General features: G+C 44.6%; 1 protein-coding gene across 1 annotated transcript in view; it reads left to right on the plus strand.

The window, feature by feature from the left end:
- The window catches only part of LOC119437386 (serine/arginine repetitive matrix protein 1-like), a 418,569-nt gene that overhangs the window by 9,859 nt on the left and 388,502 nt on the right, over positions 1-20,208 (plus strand). The window contains exons 2-3 of the mRNA XM_049662521.1: positions 7,547-8,366; positions 10,641-11,036. Of these exons, the coding sequence (XP_049518478.1) occupies positions 7,547-8,366; positions 10,641-11,036 (1,216 nt within the window). The remainder of the gene's footprint in view (positions 1-7,546; positions 8,367-10,640; positions 11,037-20,208) is intronic.

Genomic DNA, 20,208 nt, shown 5'->3' on the forward strand with positions numbered 1-20,208 from the left:
CCCAAAAATTTTTCGGAAGCAACGCGCTGCAGGGGCATTCCCTGAAAGTTTAGGGCGAGTTCAAAGTCACATTGTTTATTCAGTGGTTTAAAAATAATATATTTCGTTTTTTTTATATTTAAGGTTAATCTGTTGGAGTTCAACCACTGTTCAAGGTTAATTAGGTAATTGTTTATTGTTGTGTTTAAGTGAGCTAAAGTTGGTGCGGAAAAGAAAATATTAGTATCATCAGCATACATGACCAGTTTCGGAGAATTAGGCACATCACACAAGTCATTGATGTAAAGTATAAACAATAAGGGCCCCAGAATCGATCCCTGAGGCACCCCGTGTTTCACCACAGTAGTCGGGGATGACAAGTCACCGACTTTCACGCACTGTTTTTTATTGTAAAGATAATTATTTATGAGATCATGGGCGACGCCACGTATACCATAGTCATGCAGCTTTGACAGTAGAATGTTATGGTTTACACAATCAAATGCTTTCCTTAAATCGATAAACAAACCCACAGTAAAAAGTCTGTTTTCAATGTTGCTAAGAATTTCATCCTTTATTAGCAATAATGCCATTTCAGTAGATTTTCCTTTCTGGAAGCCATATTGTGAATCATTCATAACACGGTATTTAGAAACTTCTTGAGCCGTGTATTAATGACATTCTGAAAAACTTTGGACAGGATAGGCAGAACAGATATCGGTCGGTAGTTTGTTATATCACTGACGGCGCCACCTTTGTGAACGGGAGTTATACGCGCCAGTTTAAGGTCAGATGGAAATATACCAGTCTCTAACATTTGATTAATTATGAATGTGAGCGGTAATGCTATGATAGACGCCACATGCTTAATAGAGACAGCGCTCAGGCCATCCAACCCGGCGGCTACATTGTTTCTGATTCTGGGAATGAAATTTGCGATTTCTTCTGCAGTAACCGGAGAAAGAATAATTGAATTAGCCAGTTTAGTACGTGCTAACAATGGCGTTTTAGTACAAGCACTGTGGCTATTCGGAGACACGTAGTCGCCAACATTGCAAAAAAATTCGTTCATTTTTGTTAGGGCGTCAACATCTGTCTTGCCTGGAGCAAAAGCTGCAATATCAATCGAGCACTGAATCTTAGAGTTGTTAGACAAATTATTGATTTCCTGCCATAATTTTCTTGGACTGTTGTATATTTTAGCAAACAGGGACTGATAGTAGGATATCTTTGCCTTTTTAATTCAGCATTTAATTTATTGCGGTACGATTTGAATTCTGTGAGCAGGAAAGCATCACGTGATTGAACGAATCTATGGTACATTTTGTTTTTAGCTTTTATTCACTTATGCAAGTTGGTTGTAATCCAAGGTTAGCGTATTCTTTTGCTTCGTCTAGTGTTATGTATCAAAGAGAAGTGTTTTTCATAGCAGGCTATAATTTTGTTCAGAAAGATACGGTAGGCGTGATCGGGATCACTTTCGGCGTAAACATCGTCCCATGTTATCAATTTACTATCAAAATAGAAATTCTTCAGCGAAGCGGAGTTAATGTCGCGATAACTTGGGTTGTCGTTATTTATGTGCTTTTTGGGAGCTACTGGTATAAACGTGAAAATCGGGAGATGATCACTGATATCAAGGGAGAAAACACCTGCTAAGTACTGGTCACAAGGAAGGCTGGCGATACAGATATCAAGAAGCGTGGCACTATTTCCAGTAATACGCGTCGGTAACGTAATCAGATTTGTGCAGGCAAAAGTACGAAGGATGTTTTGAAAATGTTCACTGGATGCGTCACCACTGAGCATATCGATGTTCACATCACCCATTACTAAAAAGGCTGTGCGCATTGAGTGTAAACTAGGCAGCAAAGCTTCCATGAAGTCAAAGAATTCTGACTTAAGTCCTAATGGTGGCCTATACACAGCTGCAATAACAACGGTCGTAAGTCTTACTACTAGACACTCTACATTGGCTGTAATACAGGCTAGTTCATCTACAACATCACAAGCAATACAATTTTTGATGTACATAGCTATACCTCCACCACGGTTAGCGGACCGCGTAATGCCGTGATAATTATATCCTGGTATTCTTGGTGGGTTATCGATTACAGAAAGCCAGGACTCTGTGAACAGTATGACATCAAAATTTACCGATAAGCTTTCGAAAAACATGCATAGGTTGTTAATTTTATTTTTAATACTACGAGCGTTTAAATGGAATGCTCTGAAGTAATTAGAAGACACCTCAGTTTCATTGTTGAAGTTTGGAATGTCGTAGTATTTACATTCTGCCATGGCAGCCATAACTCTGTTGGGTTATACACTAAAAACAAAAGCGTTATATCAACGCCAACTTTAACGTTTCATTTTATCCAGACCTTCTCGGCAGGCAATCATTAACATGTCCGATGATTCTGATTTCCTTGCGAAAATTTTTCCGCCATGCGTCCAAACGAACCTCCATCCTACTTCTCGTTTTTTTGCATTTGCGGCTCCCAGTAGCTGCTTGTCCTGCCTAGTAAGGTGTTCGTTCACATATATAGGACCAGTTGTCCTAAAGCCAATTGCCGTCGTAGATAGACGTGCCTTCTTCGACTTAGCTAGCACAGCATTTCGCTTCTCCCGCCGCACAAAACGTACCACAATGTTCTTTACGCCAGTCTTATTTGTACCAACTCTGTGGCAAATGTCAACGTCATCACGTGCCAACGGCTCACCCACCGCTACACAAATCTTTTGGACAGTGTCAAAAGGCTCTCCCTCATCAGGTGCACCTTTAATTTCAAGGTTGTTCGCCCGTGAGTACTGCTCCAATTCTTCAATTTTCATCTGTAGTTGTTTATTTTCAGCAGCGAGTTTTTCGTTGCTGTTCCGCGTTGCGACAAGCTCTTCACGTAGAGTCTTCATTTCCAAGGTGAGCGCATTGACACTGTCACAGCTCTCACTGCAATGTTCCACACTCTGTTTGAAGGAGCGAAGTTCAGCACGGATTTCACGTTTGAAATCCTCGAATGCTTTACCCAGATCCTTCCCACTTGCCATGACAAAAGATTTACGGGAAACAATCTCACTTCTGTTTGGCAGCAGTGCATGCAGTAGCAATAGTAGGACTTGAACAAGCAATGCGAATCTTACCTGTACAAAAAATGACTTGGATGAGACTTGTAGAAACCGCACGCACTGCTGCCAAACTGAAGGAAACACGCAGGGCAGTCAGTATATATAGGCTGCGTCCAGTAGCTTGGTGGGTCACAGCGCAGCCGCGGGGGCGTCGACGTACACCAGCTGATCCTGGGGGATAGCAGTGCAGAGATAGCCGACGCAAACGGCGCCTGTCCTCGTCAGGTAACTGCCTTCCTTGCGCAGTTTCACCTAGGGATGGTAATATTGATGAACGATTAATCGATTAATCGACGAAAAGTACGCCGCAAAACGATTAATCGTCATCGATGTCTACCTTTAATTTAATCGGTTTAATCGATTAAACCGCTTCGATTAATCGTTTTCCAGACAGTGACTAAAGTGGCGTGAAAATTTTGAAATCGTACTATAGAATGCGGAGCACGAGCAACGACAGCGCGGCTGCGAAGACCGCGAGCGACGGTCAACTGTTTTCCCCGAGTCCTGCCGAGATTGCCAAGCGTTTCCCCGCTTTACGCACACGCCCCACAGGCTACCTGGGGCCGGAGAAAGGCCGCCCCCGTGGAGGAAGAAATAAACTAGGAGAGAGCATTACGTGAGGCAGCAAGTCTTGGAAAGCGAACTCATCGACAAGCCATTTCCTTCGCTGTTCACCTCGCAGTATAGGGTCAGCACGTGACCCTGAGAGACAACGTATTGGCCGATAATGTTTGGTTCGCAGTAGTTTCAAATCGGTGCGCACCCGTTCAGCTGCGCTGCTGCCCTGCACCCGGCAGCATTAAACCGACCGCGCGCTCTGACGTGGCGATCACGATTTGCGCCGTTACTTCTTGATGTCAGTGGTGCTGCGATGCTCTGTTCTAATTTCTTCTTCCTCCACGCCCACCCTCCTCAGTAAGTGCCATTTTCAACATACAGGGTGTTCATTTTTAAGTTTTATGGAATTTTTAGAAATCGCCTGTGGCAGGTAGCATAATTCTTATCATTGATGAGGCGGACATTAGTACGAGAAATCGAAACACATATTCAACTAATTAATAAAAATTACTAATTAACTTCGTAGTTAATTAATTTACGACGCATATTGCAATTTACCAATTGCAGCCGGTGAAGTTATTTATTTGTTTATTGCACGTACTTTCCAGGCCCGAAGGCGTTACAGAAAGCAGTGGAGTCAAAAACAAAAAATAATGCAGCAAAAATACAAACCAAAAATATGAACAAAATGCATTCGAACAGCTGTCTTGAAGTTGGTAGGTGATGAGTGCGACTGATGCGGTAAGGCGATTCCAGTCCGTGCTTGTCCTAGGGATGAATGAGTCACTGTACCGGTTTGTGCGGCACAATGATGGTACACCGACTTTAGGGCTGTGGTCAGTGCGAGACGAAATATAAGACGGAGGGGCAAGACGGGTTTCTTTTAAAAGGGGGTTCAAATGAAAAACTTTGTGAAAAAGGGAAAGGACGGGAACATTTGCGGCGTGACGAAAGATCTGGTAAGTTAAGAGTTCGTTTCATTGATAAAATACTTGCATAGCGAGAATAATTAGATAAGACAAAGCGTGCACCGCGGTTTTGAATACTTTCTAGAGTAGAAACTAATGAAGACTGAGTGGGATCCCAAATGGCTCAAGCATACTCCAATTTGGAGCGAACTAAAGTTTTGTAAAGAGTTAGCTTCAGGGACGAAGGGGCAGAGCTAAAATTACGGCGCGAGTAATCAACCATACGGTTAGCGTTATTAGCAACATAGTCAATATGCGAATGCTAAGAAAGGTTATTTGATATGTGAAGGCCGAGATACTTGTAAGAAGTAACTGACGTCACAGGTGCACCATTAATAAAGTACGTGTGCATGACAGTGTTACGAGATATTCGCATGGCCTTGCATTTATTTGAATTTAGTTGCATGCACCAATTAGAACACCACTCAGTTACGCGGTTAAGGTCGTCCTGCAGTTCTTGGGAATCGGAAGGATTAGGAATTTTACGGTAGACAACACAGTCATCTGCGAATAGCTTTATGGAAGAACAAAGAACGCAGTTCGGAAGATCGTTAATATAGATTAAAAAAACAGCGCCCAAGCACTCCGTACAGATGGTTAACCAGCGAAGCTGAAACGTGCGGCCCCGGTGTTTAGCAGTGATTAATCCCGACGCTGTATTGAAGCGTTTCTCAAATATTGGCTACATGTTTGTGTTTCTAGTGGAACGCAAGCGCCAATGGCGGGCGGATGCTGCTAATAACCACGACACCGAGCTAACTCGAGATATCGAACGCATGCGACAACGGCGAGCCGAGGAAGCGGCGTTGCGGGCAGAGCAGCGTCAACGTGGAAATGGCGGGAACGCGTTCGCCGGGGCAACGCCCGCTTTCGGCGGGAGTTTCTCGGGCGGCACTTTGGCTTCGGCTGCGAAAAAACGTCCACGTTGAAATCACGAAATGGAACGCAAGCGCCAATGGCGGGCGGATGCTGCTATCCACTACGCCGAGCTAACTCGAGATATCGAACGCATGCTACAACGGCGAGCCGAGGAGGAGGCGTTTCGGGCACAGCAGCGTCAACTTGGCAATGGCGGGAACGCGTTCGCTAACAATGTCACTAACGGCGCTAGCTGCCAATGGCGCGCGCGCTTGGGTGCGACGTAGAGAACGACGTAACTGACGGCGCAGCCAATGGAGACGTTTATCGAAACATGGGACGAACGGTTTTTCGTTTCGCCTAGCCATATGCAGCTTTCGCTGTAAAAGAGAAGTGGACCGAGGACTGAGCCTTGAGGAACACCTGCTGGTACATTAGAAAACAGGCGTATCCACTTGTCAGACGTATCCACTTGGAATGAATTTCCAGATTTTGGAACTGAGGTTTGAACAGCGCGAAGAAAACAAGGACACGAAGAAACAAATACCATAAACAAGCGCTTGTTTGGGGTATTTCTTTCTTCGTGTCCTTGTTTTCTTCGCGCTGTTCAAATCTCAGTTCCAAATTATGAACCAACTAGCCCTCATCAAGAACTTACTGAATTTCCAGAATGACACCACTTTGAAGATATGCACCATCAAACTCGCCGTAAAGAAATGCTGTTGTTCCACTTACATTTCTACCAAAACGCATTGAAGAACAAAAGTAATTGGAACGCCCATGTATTTCGTCCCACACTTTGAGAAATATCTCGAAACTGGTGTCATCCTGTAAATTCCTTTCAAGTGGGTCTTCCAAACTCATCGGCTACAATTCATAAATTGTAATATGTGTCGTAAAGTAATTAACTAAGAAGTTCATTACTCAATGTTTGTTAATTATCCAAATATGTATTTCGATTTTTCGTGCTACTAATGTCCGCCTCTTCGAATAACCCAGCTCAACGATAAGGATTATGCTACCTGCATATGCATGCCACAGGCAATTTTGAAAAATTCCGTAAAACTTAAATATGAACACCCTGTACATTGTTTATTCCTTCACTAGTCCCTAGTGGCAATTATAGTTGGCCTTTAAGAAGTTAAAAAACATTATTCTTTCATCAAAGGTTATACCCTTGTATTTCTTATCCTGGTTCCACCTTTCAAACGTTATAATGGGTACTTACGTGAGTAGATAACTGTGTTTGAGCCTTTTTAAAGCACCCGAAAAAAAGTCGATTAATCGATTAATCGACGAAAAGCCCCGCATCGAAAGCGATTAATCGATTATAGGCTAAACCGACGAACGATTAATCGTTAATCGATTAAAATATTTAATCGACCATCCCTAGTTTCACCCACGCAAAAGCCGATGGATCGCGCTGAGGAAAGTGTGCACCTGTACAAAAAATGACTTTGATGAGAGTTGTAGAAACCGCACGCACTGCTGCCAAACTCAGGTGAATGAAAACCCTTTTATGAAGATTTTACTTTAAGAACGCGTTATTTGTGCAGCCATATATCCACGTTCTAGACGCAGCTTCGTACAACATCAGCCAACACAAGCCTCGCACACCCACATACCGTCATCGCCATGACGGCACAGCGCTCTTCACGAAACTCGCCATAGACCGTGGCGCCTGATTTCCCGCTAGGTAATGCAGTGAGAAACTCTTGTGCTGTTGGCTAAGGATTCTGCAGCTTCCACAGCGTCCATCATCTCGCCATCGTGGTCACGCTGTTGTGATTCCTGTGTCGTCATGCCGTCGTTGTGACGCTGGCGTCGTCGTCGCGCCGGCGTCATTTCCATCGTCTTCACTCTACCGTCGTCAAACCATCGTCGTCGCTCTCACGCAGTTTATACAAAACAAAAAAAAAAGAATGTTGACGATAATTTGTGGCACCGTCATCAAACACCGTTACAGTTTGATCTTAATTTCTGCGGTCGGCATAACCTGTTGGTTTACATTGAAAGTAATCTTCGATTCTTTCTGCGTCAATTTTATCTTTACGCAGGAGGAGAAGAAGAAAGCCGCCGCCAAACGCGCGAAGCGTGAATATTCGTCCCCGTGGATGCGGTACTACAACCTGAGCGCGAAACAGCGACGGGCCGAGGACAAAAGGATCGCGGATAAACTGGCGGCCGTGGAGGCGGAATTTCGCGAAGTCGAGAAGTTCGAGCTCACCTACGTGCCGTTCGAGTACCGCACGCGCGGCAGCTCGCTGAGCCCCCGCACCCCGCCGCCAAAGGAGGCCGCCCCCGCGTCTGACGCGGTCCTCCCTGCTTCTCCTCTGCCGTCCACCAGCAAGGCGGGCCTCCCGGAGCCGCCTCGCGAAGCGCAGCAGCCTGATGACAGGCGAGTCAAGTTTCGACTAGTGGACGGCTCGGTCGTCTCGAGTTCCGACGACGAGGACACCACGTACGTGTCTCGAGTCTCGCGCAAGAGGCTCGTGTACAGCACCGACGACGACGCGAACGCCAGGAGCCCGCCCACGGCGTCGGAGCGGCGCGTCCACGACGTCAGTTCGGACGACGACGACGTGAGCGGGCGCGTCGCACGGCTCCCTAAAGTGCGGGAGACACCTGGCGCGTTGCCCTGCGCCGGCATCCGGGAGGAGGACGTCGACCGCGAGGGTGGCGACGCCGCCGAGCGCGCCTCCTCGTCGTCGCTCACGAGAGCCGACATCATCCGAAAGAGGAAGGAGAGGATCGCCAGGCAGCGCAGCCACATCGAGGAAATCTGTTCCGGTTACCGCAGCTCCAGCGACGAGGCGAGCCGCAAGCGAAGCTTTCGTCGCACGCCTGCCGTAACACCGAGAGACCGCAGCCGAGCAGGTGAGGCTGTCTGTTTCCTCGCGATTTTCCTTTCCTTTTCATATTGACCCGAAATAACTTCGATTCATTCAATAGATGTTTATTGAACTGTTGGCCCATGGTCTGTTATTGACTGAATGTATGCTTATTGAACAAATGGCCCATGGTCCATTGGGGAAAATATTCGCCGACGATTACAAAACTCCCTAATGCAAAATTTGATTCGTATCGAAATTTCTATCGTTGTGTAGAGGAAAGAAGCCATTACTCGATCATTTGTGTGCCGCGTGTGGAGATGGCGCAGTTGTCGCGCAATTGATGACGCAGTCGAAGCTAAATTGCTCTCATTTGACGTTCAGTGGCGTAGCTCGGTAGTACGCCATCCGAGCGGGAATGCTCGTATTTGTGACAGCTCACTATCCCGCAGTAGGCATAATTTATTAATCTCACACTGGTGCTTCTGTAAAAGTCCACCTAGTGGACTGTTCAGTTCGACCATCCGCGATTGGCTCCGGCTGCACGAGCGAGACGGAGACTGGCTGGCTCCTTCTCGCTCGTACGCCTGAAACCAATCGTCGACAGCCTAAATGTACAGTCCACAACTTACAGACTACTGCCCCCCCCCCCCACCCCCCAGGAGTTAAAAGGCCGACAAGTGAGCAAATTGTTGCAGAAATTGCACACTTGCTCGGCTATAGAAATCTGCGGCCGGCGGTTTACGAGCAGCCATTGTGCCACAGTTGTTCCCGGTGTAAACCGGACTCTCATGTCACTTGTACGGGACGCGTCGTGCATTCTTTGTCATGTCTGAGGAAGGCCCCAATCATGCACTATGGGATGCGTATGCCTCGTTGCCTGGCATCTTTTCATCCCATGTCCTTGTTTCCATTGCAGTGTAGGCAGCCTCTAGACATGCTGCGATATATCCTGCGTACACAGGGGGTTTGGGAACTCTACGAAGCCGTTTATCGTTTTTACTTCGGCCTCCTCCGTCGAATGTAAGTTCAGTGATGGGAAAATAAGCATCATCACTGTTTTATGCCTCTTGTCCCAGCTATCATAAGCCAACTTTTCAAAAAACGGGAGCCTAATTCTATGCGTGTGAAACCAATTGCATGTCGTTGGCGGCAACTTGTAGGAGTGTCATGTATCTTTTGTCCTTCCTAAATAATCATTTTTAATGATTAATTAACTAATTATTATATCTGCGGCAGTTATGTCAACATGTCAATTTCAATTGTTTGCAACACGCTATACTTTGGGCGGCTTTGTTCCCCTGCGTGTTAAAAAATACGCGCGCCGTGCGCCTGATAACGAGCCGAAACGGATTTTTTATATCCGCGGTCTGTTTTTAACAAGGAAAAAATTAAAAATAGAAAAAAAAAACGGAAAGGATAGTGTGTCGCAAGCAATTTAAATTGATATTTTCGAAGTCGCTCTAACATCTATTGTTGACGTAACTGCCATAGATATAATATATGAAACGCTTGCTAATTCATCATTAAAAATCAATAGGGAAGAACAGAAAATATAGGAGTGCGCTTTTCAGGTTGCTGCTAACGACATGCACTTGGTTTCATCCTCATAGAGGGATCCAATTAAAAAAAAATGGTGCACGATAGCTGGGACACCTTGTATAAGTCGGAGCGTAGAGACTACGATGCCTATATATCTACATTTTACAGAAGAAACGAATTTGCTCGTGTTCCGCGCTCACGTGTTCCCTCTGACAGGGGACGGCACCGTTCCTTCTGTGCGAAACGTGGGCGTTACATGTGGCAAACCCAGCCTTTTGAAGTTGGCGAAGAACAGGGGAAGGGTTGCTACAGAGGCCTTGTAGCTCGCGTAGGGTGTTAGAACTCCTTCGATCGCCGTGTAGACACCCTTACACATCGTATCTCCGTAGTGAATGCATTCGAGTGTGTAACAAAAATTGGCTACGATCGACAGTGGTCGAATCGTTGACGACTTTATCGGTGCCTCAGTGAATCGTGGCGTTCTGCCACTGAGCGTGAGGTCGCGAGTTGGATTCCTGGCTGCAGTAGCCGAATCGAAAAATCACTCAAGCACTTTTGTTACGGTGTGATATGAATGACCAAACGGGCTTCGAGTATAAACCCACGTCTAGTTGAAAAAAAAGAACTTATGCCCCACACACACCCAATGTCCATATTCCTGTACCATCACAGTTCTCATATGAAATTCCACATGTTCCCATGCTACGGTATACAGGAGTAAGGTGCAGGATGTATGGGAGTATAGGGATGGGTGAGAAATGTCGTATTCCTCCTCTAGTCCCAGGCCGCCGGAGTCACGTCCGCAGGGCGCTGTGGTCGCGGGATGCCCGGGCCATTCCTTCGCCGACGTCCAGCGTGGAGGAACCGCTGCGTGTCCAGCAGCAGGGCCAGACTCCGCCCTCTTTCAAACTCTCCTCGGCCGGCTCATCGACCAGCAGCATCGGGGGGCCATCGGCGAGGACTTCCCGGGTATGGCACTCCACCCCGCACGGGCCACCGCGGAGGAGGTTCAGCTCCCTGCGAGACGTCGGGGCGTCCGGCTCGGCTCCCTTGCGCGGGACGCTCGCCCTGGCAGCGAGTGCCGACAGGCCGCAGCGCACGGGCAGCGGGTTCCTCCAGGTCCTGGACCGCGGCCAGACGCTGGTCATCACCAAGCAGCCCGAGTTGCAGGAAGGTGCGTGACTCTTCGAGGCACGCTGTTGCGCGCCCCCCGCTGTGGCGTTGCGCTGCCTCGGCCCGCGGGTGCGATTATACGACGACGACGCGCGACGACAATGTTCTCGAGAGGCATGGTACTTTCACGGGGAGGCCTAGAAGTGTTAGTTCTTAGAGAAACGTTTGAACCGTAACGCTACGGCACTTTTTTGAGGAGAGCTATAGGTGGTTTCAATTTCCACGTGCTTTTCGAGTGGCGCCCATGTCTTCGCAACATGTCTTCGCATCATCATCATCAGCCTATACTTATGTCCACTGCAGGACGAAGGCCTCTCCCTGCGATCTCCAATTACCCCTGTCTTGCGCTAGCTGATTCCAACATGCGCCTGCAAATTTCCCAACTTCATCACCTCAGCTAGTTTCCTGCCGTCCTCGACTGCGCTTCCCTTCTCTTAGTATCCATTCTGTAACTCTAATGGTCCACCGGTTATCCATCCTACGCATTACATGCCCTGCCCCGCTCCACTTTTCCCGCTTAATGTCAACTAGAATATCGGCTATCCCCGTTTGTTCTCTGATCCACACCGGTCTCTTCCTGTCTCTTAACATTAGGCCTAATATTTTTCGTTCCATCGCTCTTTGTGTGGTCCTTAACTTGTTCTCGAGCTTTGTTAACCTCCAAGTTTCTGCCCCATATGTTAGCACCGGTAGAATGCAATGATTGTACACTTTTCTTTTCAACGACAGTGGTAAGATCCCAGTCATGATTTGGTAATGCCTGCCGTATGCACTACAGCTCAATTTTATTCTTCTGTAAATTTCCTTCTCGGGATCAGGGTCCCCGGTGAGTAATTGACGTAGATAAACGTACTCCTTTACAGATTCTAGAGGCTGACTGGCGATCCTGAATTCTTCTTTCCTTGTCAGGCTATTGAACATTATCTTTGTCTTCTGTATATGCATGAAGAAGTATTTAAGCTCTTAGACTGGGAAGGCTTAGGAGTGAGGATCAGCGGCGAATATCTCAGCAACCTTCGGTTTGCAGATGACATTGTCCTATTCAGCAACAGTGGCGACGACTTACAACAAATGATTCAGGACCTTAACCGAGAAAGTGTGAAAGTTGGGTTGACAATTAATATGCATGTCTTCGCCTGCACTACAGTTATTCGGGAAGAAAACCCTTTGAAAGCCCGCGTGAACTTGCAGATCTTTGCGACTGACAGCAGGAAGAGGGATTTCCCTCTGATGCTCCATTCGCAGCAACGTTTCCATAAGTAGCAGGATTGATTGATTTGAACGGATTAATAATTGATTGATTTTTAATGTTCCTTAGCAACGCGGGGACTATGCGAAACGTCGTAGTGAGAGGGCCTCTGGAGTGATTTTGACTTCACTGGGAATATCTTTGAGAGAGCAAGACTTACGTGGAGTTAAAGAACTTGTATGGCCCGATCGGCCCGATGTAGCAGAATAGGCGGCGATGGAGCGAGCCGGAGCGAGTTTGAAAGGTCTCGATGTCCTTCTACACGTCGCAGGGGAGCCACACATAAAAAAAAAAGCAAAGCAGTGGGATTTTGTGGTCTATTCTTCGCACGTTGTTACGCTAGCAGAGCCCTGCGCGTGAACTCGCAAGGGAAGAGCTGTCACTTGGTCGTTCGGCGAGTGGCTCAACTGAGATCAGCGGGTTCTCCGGGCCGTGGGTGGTGTATTATAAGACTAGTAGAGAATAAAGCATAACGCATCGCTACAAAATACCGGCCCATGCAAAGCGTGCCGTATCAGTAGTTGCCGCGACTGGCCGAGACGTTCGGTTTCGATTATGCCTGGATTTACGGGCGCAGGCATACATAGCTTCCCCCGCCCCCGAAAAAAAAGCTACAGTCTAATGTAAGTAAAATAATAAAAATACGCTGAATAACAATTAAGGAAACGAGTGAACATAAACATAGTGTACCGAAAAAAAAGAGTACAGAAAGAGTGCACACAATGAATGAAAATAACAATTATCACTCATAACGAAGCGCAAGGCTTCGTTATGAGTTATAATACAAAAGGCAGGAGAAAACGCAGTTCACCAACGTGTTCCTTTCCACACTTTGCGTTGTTTCGTAGTCTCACAATGACAGCGAGTTATGCAACATATTATGAAAGTTTGCGTTATAAGATTGAGTATCATGTGGATCGTTGAGTGTTGGTGATGACAGGCAGGAAACTTGGAAAGGTCTATGTTCTCTGGTGATATTGCGCAGAATGCGAAACATGATACAAATGTGTAGTTGTGGGCAGGTGAGGATTCCGCGAAGGATTTTGAAGCGAAAGAGAAGGTCAGCGCGAATAATAATAATAATAATAATAATAATAATAATAATAATAATAATAATAATAATAATAATAATAATAATAATAATAATGATAATAATAATAATAATAATAATAATAATAGGTGTAGATACAGTCGGTCAGGTTGGTCGGTCGGTCGGTGTGACTGACTTCGAGCAGGCCTACTAAAGCTTCGCTGTAATGGTGGTATGAAGGAGTGGTTATAACTTGTTTTTATCTAAGCCGAATGATCGCTTCTGAGGCTGGAGTCCCAATGAGCGATTTGGTCTCATTTTTGTTAAGTCTTGTCCTCATCACGTCGAGAAAACGGCGCAAAATCAAACATACACTTCCCTTTCTGCCTCTAAGCAATGATTCGTTTTTCATTCATCCATGGGGTTTACGTCGCTTATGTGCCGAAGCTACACCACGGTGACAGGAGTGCCGTAGTGGAGTGGCATACATGGGTTTTTTGTCACCTCAATCGAAATGCGGCAGGGAATATCAACGCCATTGAGCCACCTTTGCGGGTGTCTCAAAACACGCGAGATTAAATGAGCACTACTAAGCAATACGTGTGTAGTTGTCTTGCTTGTGACAATGCTCAGCAGGCGGAACTGTTACAAGAGTTTCGTCAGAAGTTTTGCAGCCTTAGTAGTGCTGTAGACGGGGGAAACTGGAAGCACTATGAAACCGTTCTAGACCCATTGGTCCAAACCATTTGGCGATCTAATACGTTTTTTTCAAATTTATTTATTCATGCTGTAAGCCTTCTCAGGCTCATACAGGAAGTGGGTACAGATATAGATAATGGTAGTTGATACAAGAACAGTGTCAGCACAGTGCAAAAATAGTTTATAAAGAAAGAGAAACATAAATAAATTTTTAAAATGCTGAACACGCGAACAGGTCCATACAATAAGAGCTATAGAAATCAAGTGCACAATGAAACCAATTCATCAATCTAGCAGCGATTCAAGAAGCATTTCAACTTCGCGCACAAATACATCAGCATTAGTGGAATTCAGAATAGTATTTGGCAATCTATTCCACAATTTTATTGCTTTTGGAAATAATTCTTGAAAGTGTTACACCGTGCGATAGAAGGTCGAATGCACTTGTCATGATTATTTCTAGCAGAATTCTGGTACTGTTACTTCAGGTAGACTTACTTGTCAATTTTTATGGTTCCGTGATAAGGTAAAAAAAAAAACACCGCATATCCACGGGGTGAATGATGATGAGTGGGCGAAGCTCCGGAGGGAATCATCGGTAAACCGTGAATCTTCCGTGTAATTCGCCCAGTCTCGCCGCACTAAATCGAACGATTGACTTCCACCAATGACACGCGTCATATGTGACGTCATTCCTATTTTATAACAGCGCCCTTCATTATAATTGCACCATCTCCCGCTTAAGGGGACGCTAGCACAAACGCGTTAGAAACGTGCAGTACTCTCTAGTAAGGGGGAGAGGCCACAGCGTCTTACGCAGCCGTTTACACATGCCGGAACGTGCACCGCGTTTGCCGACGCCATCACATGACTGCTGAGAGAGTATAACCCCCGTATTCATAAACGCTCCTCGACTTGAACTTGACTTGCCACCGCCTTCAACGCGTTTCGAACGCGCTGCCCAAGGCGGTGGCAAGTCAAGTTCAAGTCTAGGAGCGTTTATGAATACGGGGGTAAGGCGGAGAGGCCACAGCGTCTTACACCAGCTTCTTACACAGGCCGTAACGCGCTAGCACAAACGCGTTAGAAACGCGCAGTCTTTCGTTAATGTTGGGTATATATTGTCATCGTGGTGCGTGTGTCCATGTGCGCTTCGTGGCCTAGTGGTTAGCGCCGCGCGTTCGAAAGCGAGGGGTCCCTGGTTCGATTCCGCGCTACGGGCACAACTTACGGAATTTTTTTTCATAAAAGTAGACGTGGCTACCTACTACGACGACGACTACTACTACTACTACTACATACTACAGAGGAGGGACAGACCCACAACCTAAGGAGCTTCGCCCCTAAAAGCTTCATTGCAGCAACAGTCTGCCCAAGGGACAATATGGGGATGTATGCTTTGACATGTAAAGCAGTGAGACTAACGTGACGTGAATACGTACTGTAGATAAACTTGAGTGCTTTATATTGTACTTTTTCTAGATTTTCGATATTATACAATCTGTACAATACAATCTTTATTGTGCATAAAGGAAAACAAAGTACAGATAGCAGGCCTACCAAAGCCTCAGAGGACTGTACTGGCAGTGTCTGAAAATCAGGTAACAGTAAATTCCAAAGGGTTATCAGTGGGTTGGAGCAAAAATCTTGAATAGATTATACAAAATGTTATTTTAAACTTACAGAAGTCTAAGTAGTTTCTTAATCCTACGTCTTGTGTTTGCTTATAAGACAGGCGCTGGCAATTTAATAAATATGGCTGGAACATAATATTGCCACGTTCTTCTTCCGTACTTTGTCGCATTCTCAGGGAGCGGACCGGTGTATATCGTATCTTAATTTCATTATTCCAGAAGTGTTTAATCACAACACTTTCAACAATCAAAGAAATGAAGGTTGGCAAATTGAACAACTTAACGACGTCTGCATCTTCCTTGGACACAAATCGTATGCCATTGTTGACAACAGTGAACGTAAAATTGAATGAATTCATAAACTACATCTAAGAGTACAATGACCATACATTGTCAAGCCTTAGCGTAGCACACTATATGCTTAAAGCATGGAATATTTTTTCTCACGGAGATTGGCATAAGACATCGCATATTGTATAATACACAGGAGACCGTGCGCAGCCTAATACAGAGATGGGACAATTGCGAGTTCCATAAGAGATCAGCCAATAAGCAACGCAAGATACTTAACAGAAGATGCATATTTAACAGGTTGACATGTGCATTTATAACAGTCAGATGCGAGTAAGAATAGCGATGTCATAGGCAGGATTTTTTTCATGGGGTAATGGAAACATACAAATCGCGTTTTAGAAGGGTTGATGCTTATTAAATTAGCCGAGAATCAGTCCATAGTTTTAGTTTCTTGATTCTGTAAGGAGCTAATTGCATCGGAGTAATTATTTGCACAGGATACAAGAATATCATCGGCATATTTAGATATATATAATCGCCTACTACGTTGGACAAATCATTCACATAAATGTTAAAGAGCAGGGGGCTTTATATTGAACCCTGAGGGACTCCAGAAAGAAGACAGGTAAAAACACCAATTATTTCCCGCCTTTACACATTGTCGTCTATCCTGTAGAAAGTTAATAGATTCAAGAATGATCCACGAACGCCTAGCAGACACTGCTTCTGCAACAAATGTCATGACAGGCACTGTCAAATGCCTTAGAGGCATCCATAAAGAGATCGCATGCTGCCCGGTTGCGATCTAGTGTGGAATTTAAATGACCAGGGAAAGCTTTTTAACAGTTTTTGTGTACCGTCCATACTGATTTGATGAGAATACATTATGCTTACCCAGAAAATGTTGCCGTATGAGCCACGTGTTCCTCTAGTATTTAAGCTATACAGGAAATTATCGAAAAATGTTGCCGTATGAGCCACGTGTTTCTCTAGTATTTAAGCTATACAGGAAATTATCGAAAAATGTTGCCGTATGAGCCACGTGTTTCTCTAGTATTTAAGCTATACAGGAAATTATCGAAATAAGTCTGTAATTTTCAAGTCTATTGCGTGCACCTTGCTTATGAAGTAGAATTACAATTGCGGTTTTCATTTAAACTGGAATCACACCGCCATCTAAAAAAGTTTAAAAGAGATAGCAATGCATATTTACTTGCGCCAAAACTCCTCTGGAGTTCACTGAATTATTTTTTCAAAGCCTGGTGATTTATTCGTTCTAAGGTTAAAGACAATGTACCTCAATTAGTCAAGCGATAGTAAGAGAAGATATGCTTAATCTAGCAAGTTATCTATTTAAGTAGACACAGATGGCCGCCGTGTTCTCAATGCCGAGATACTTGAAAAAAAAAATAAAAACTGGTTAAATAAGTTTGCCACAGTTTCATCATCTGCAGAAAAATAAGATGAAAGGCGCTGTTTAGGCGTTGAATTGTTGCCTCCTCTAAGATTGTTAATAAGGGACCACGTTTTCTTTGTCAGATCAAGCTTCTTAAAATTTCTGTCTAATATGCGTGCGTTTCGCACGTCTGATCATTGCATTCACCTTGTTTCTGGCACATTTATATTTTAAGCGTCTGTCTTTGCAGTTTGACAAGCGCTTGGGCTTAGTCCACAACAGGTCTTTTTCCTTTATAGCGGCTAGGATTTCGCTGGTCATTCATTTCTGGCTCAGGTTACGTTGCCTAATTTTGACACCACGTGTTGTCGCCTGCCTAAAAGAATCAAACGCACCTACAAATTCGCGGTACATGTTTTCCGGTGACACAGTACATAAAATAACTATCCCTGTCATTTTTTGGACTAGGTTATCGAAAAGGTTATGCAAATTTGTTTAACGGAGTTAATAGCCTCTATAAACACGGGATTCACAGTCTGTTTCAGTAAACATCAGACGAAATAGTGGTCAGAAAGCTTAACCTGTGCAATGGTAGATTTAACTTCCATATTGTGGGCTTGAACATTTACATGATCAATACAGGATGAAGCTATAGGCGTTGAGATAGGAATTCATCGCGAGTTGCTGTATGGATTGTTTCAATTCCACATTTAGATAGCGTATCTAGATAATCAGCAACTATCCCTACTGTTGCACGTAGCGTATCTGTATTAATGTCACCTGTGAGGCAGATACATCGATTTGTTCATAAACGAGATAACGCAGAGTCGAGCTCAGCCCAAAAAAGACGCCTGTTGCCACATTGAGGGCGACATACAGAAAACAAGGCCAATGAAAATCTAAGATTCGATTAGCGGAGAGTAACAACTTTGGCATTTTAGTTCGGAGACTGACCGAGTTTTTTTTTTCTTTTTTTTTAATGAAGGCTTGTGAAGCTACTCTCCCACCTTTCCCGACTGGACGAAAGAAAGAGAATGACAGATAGCCCGGTAACGCAAAACCGCAAAATAAATCTGGAGAAATATTTATCTCGGTGAGTTCAATGACATCAAAAAGCAATCCATGGAACAGGAGATAGAATGGCTACTAAATGGTCCCAGTGCTTACGAATGCTTCTGACGTTTACGGGAGTAACTTGGAAAGCGTCGTTACCCGGACAATGTTAACCCAAACTATACTTGCATACTCGAGACTAGGCCCTACTAAGGTTTTGTGAGCTACTTTAAACTGTGATGGTGCCATTCCTGATTTGTGGAGAAATATTTGTTTGAATTCCTTGTTGCATGTAGTTTCAATGTGATCCGCCCATTGTAAATCCTGTGTAATTGTGACTCCTAAATATTTGAGTTACTGCACCTGTATTATATCAATGCCCGATATCTGGCAACTAAACAAGAAATACTTTTTTTCTGGTTACCCTAAGGAACGTTGTTTTCTTCTCGCTTATTTCCATGTCCCAAGCCAAACACCAGTCAGCAATTTTACGTAATGACCTTTCCTGGTCCAAGGGGGGGGGGGGGTAGGGTGACGTTGCGCACAGTGGAGCAGATCACGCAGCCATCGGCGAATAACTTCAGTGTAATCACTGCATCTACAGATGAATAAATATCATTACCATAAATCAGGAAAAAATACAGATCTCAAAACCAACCCGTATAGGACGCCGGATGAAACATTAATATGGCTGGAATCCACATTGTTTATTGAAACATACTGCAGTCTGTTCGAAAGATGTGCTTCAATCCACGTTTTTGGGTTGAACATTTATTGAAATCGGCTTTTCGATTAACTTGTAATGTGGGTTGCCGTCGCAATATAAATTAAAATTGCGTCGGATTGCAGGGCGGAGTTAATTACCATGGCGAAGTCATGCGTAGTTTGAAGCAACTGGGTTACAGTTGACAAACCTTTGCGAAATCCGTGTTGCCAGCTATAAAGTAAGTAATTATCTTCTAAGTTAGCTTATGATTGCTTTATTGATGGCATGCGCTAATATTTTACAACAACTCGTAAAGGATAAACGATCGTATCGATAATTATCTGCCAATAGTTTGTCGCCGTCTTTTTGAATAGGTATGAATTTTTACCAAAGCCAGTCCGCAGAAACAGCACCCATATCTAGCGATACCGTGCAAATTACGTGCACGAATGGCAAAAAAAGCTTTTGTGTGCATCTTAAAAAACTGGTTTGAAATATTGTCTGGGCCAGCGGTATTTTTTACATCAATAAGTAATAGCAAGTTCACGATGCCCGGTTTTGTTATCTGCACAAGGGGCATAAAAGTGCGTGGTGCTAATAAATCAACGTTTGTTGTTGCAGCACGCGTGAAGACGGAAATGACAAACGAATTGACAACGGCATGCGTGTCTTCTACCTACATGGTTTGCGACCTTTAGCTTCGATACCTAACTATCTGCTAGATATCGCCTGAATTTCTGTGGTTGGTGTAACAAAGTTTGTCAGTGCATTCAGTAAAAGAAAATATCTTTGGCGCATTTAATATTTGCCTTCAATTTACGAGAAAAATCACTTATTCCAGCGAAATTTCTTTTGCTTCTGTGCATGCTTTGCAATCGCCTTTTCATATAAATAATGTCTTGAGTAATTCGCTGGGTGTCGCGCTTTGCTCTTTTGAGTTTTGTTGAGGTGAAACTTTCTTCGCAGTGCACAATCACTGCCTTGAGTTCGATCCAGAGGTCAAATAAACTGGGAGAAATCGTCTGAAAGGTCTGCGATGTAATCAATGACGCTTTCATCACTGGTCCTGTTAGACTTTAAATGGAATTCGCGATATTTTATTAATACATAAT

This window comes from Dermacentor silvarum, chromosome 1 (genome assembly GCF_013339745.2).
Source record: "Dermacentor silvarum isolate Dsil-2018 chromosome 1, BIME_Dsil_1.4, whole genome shotgun sequence".
Classification (NCBI taxonomy): Eukaryota; Metazoa; Arthropoda; class Arachnida; order Ixodida; family Ixodidae; genus Dermacentor; species Dermacentor silvarum.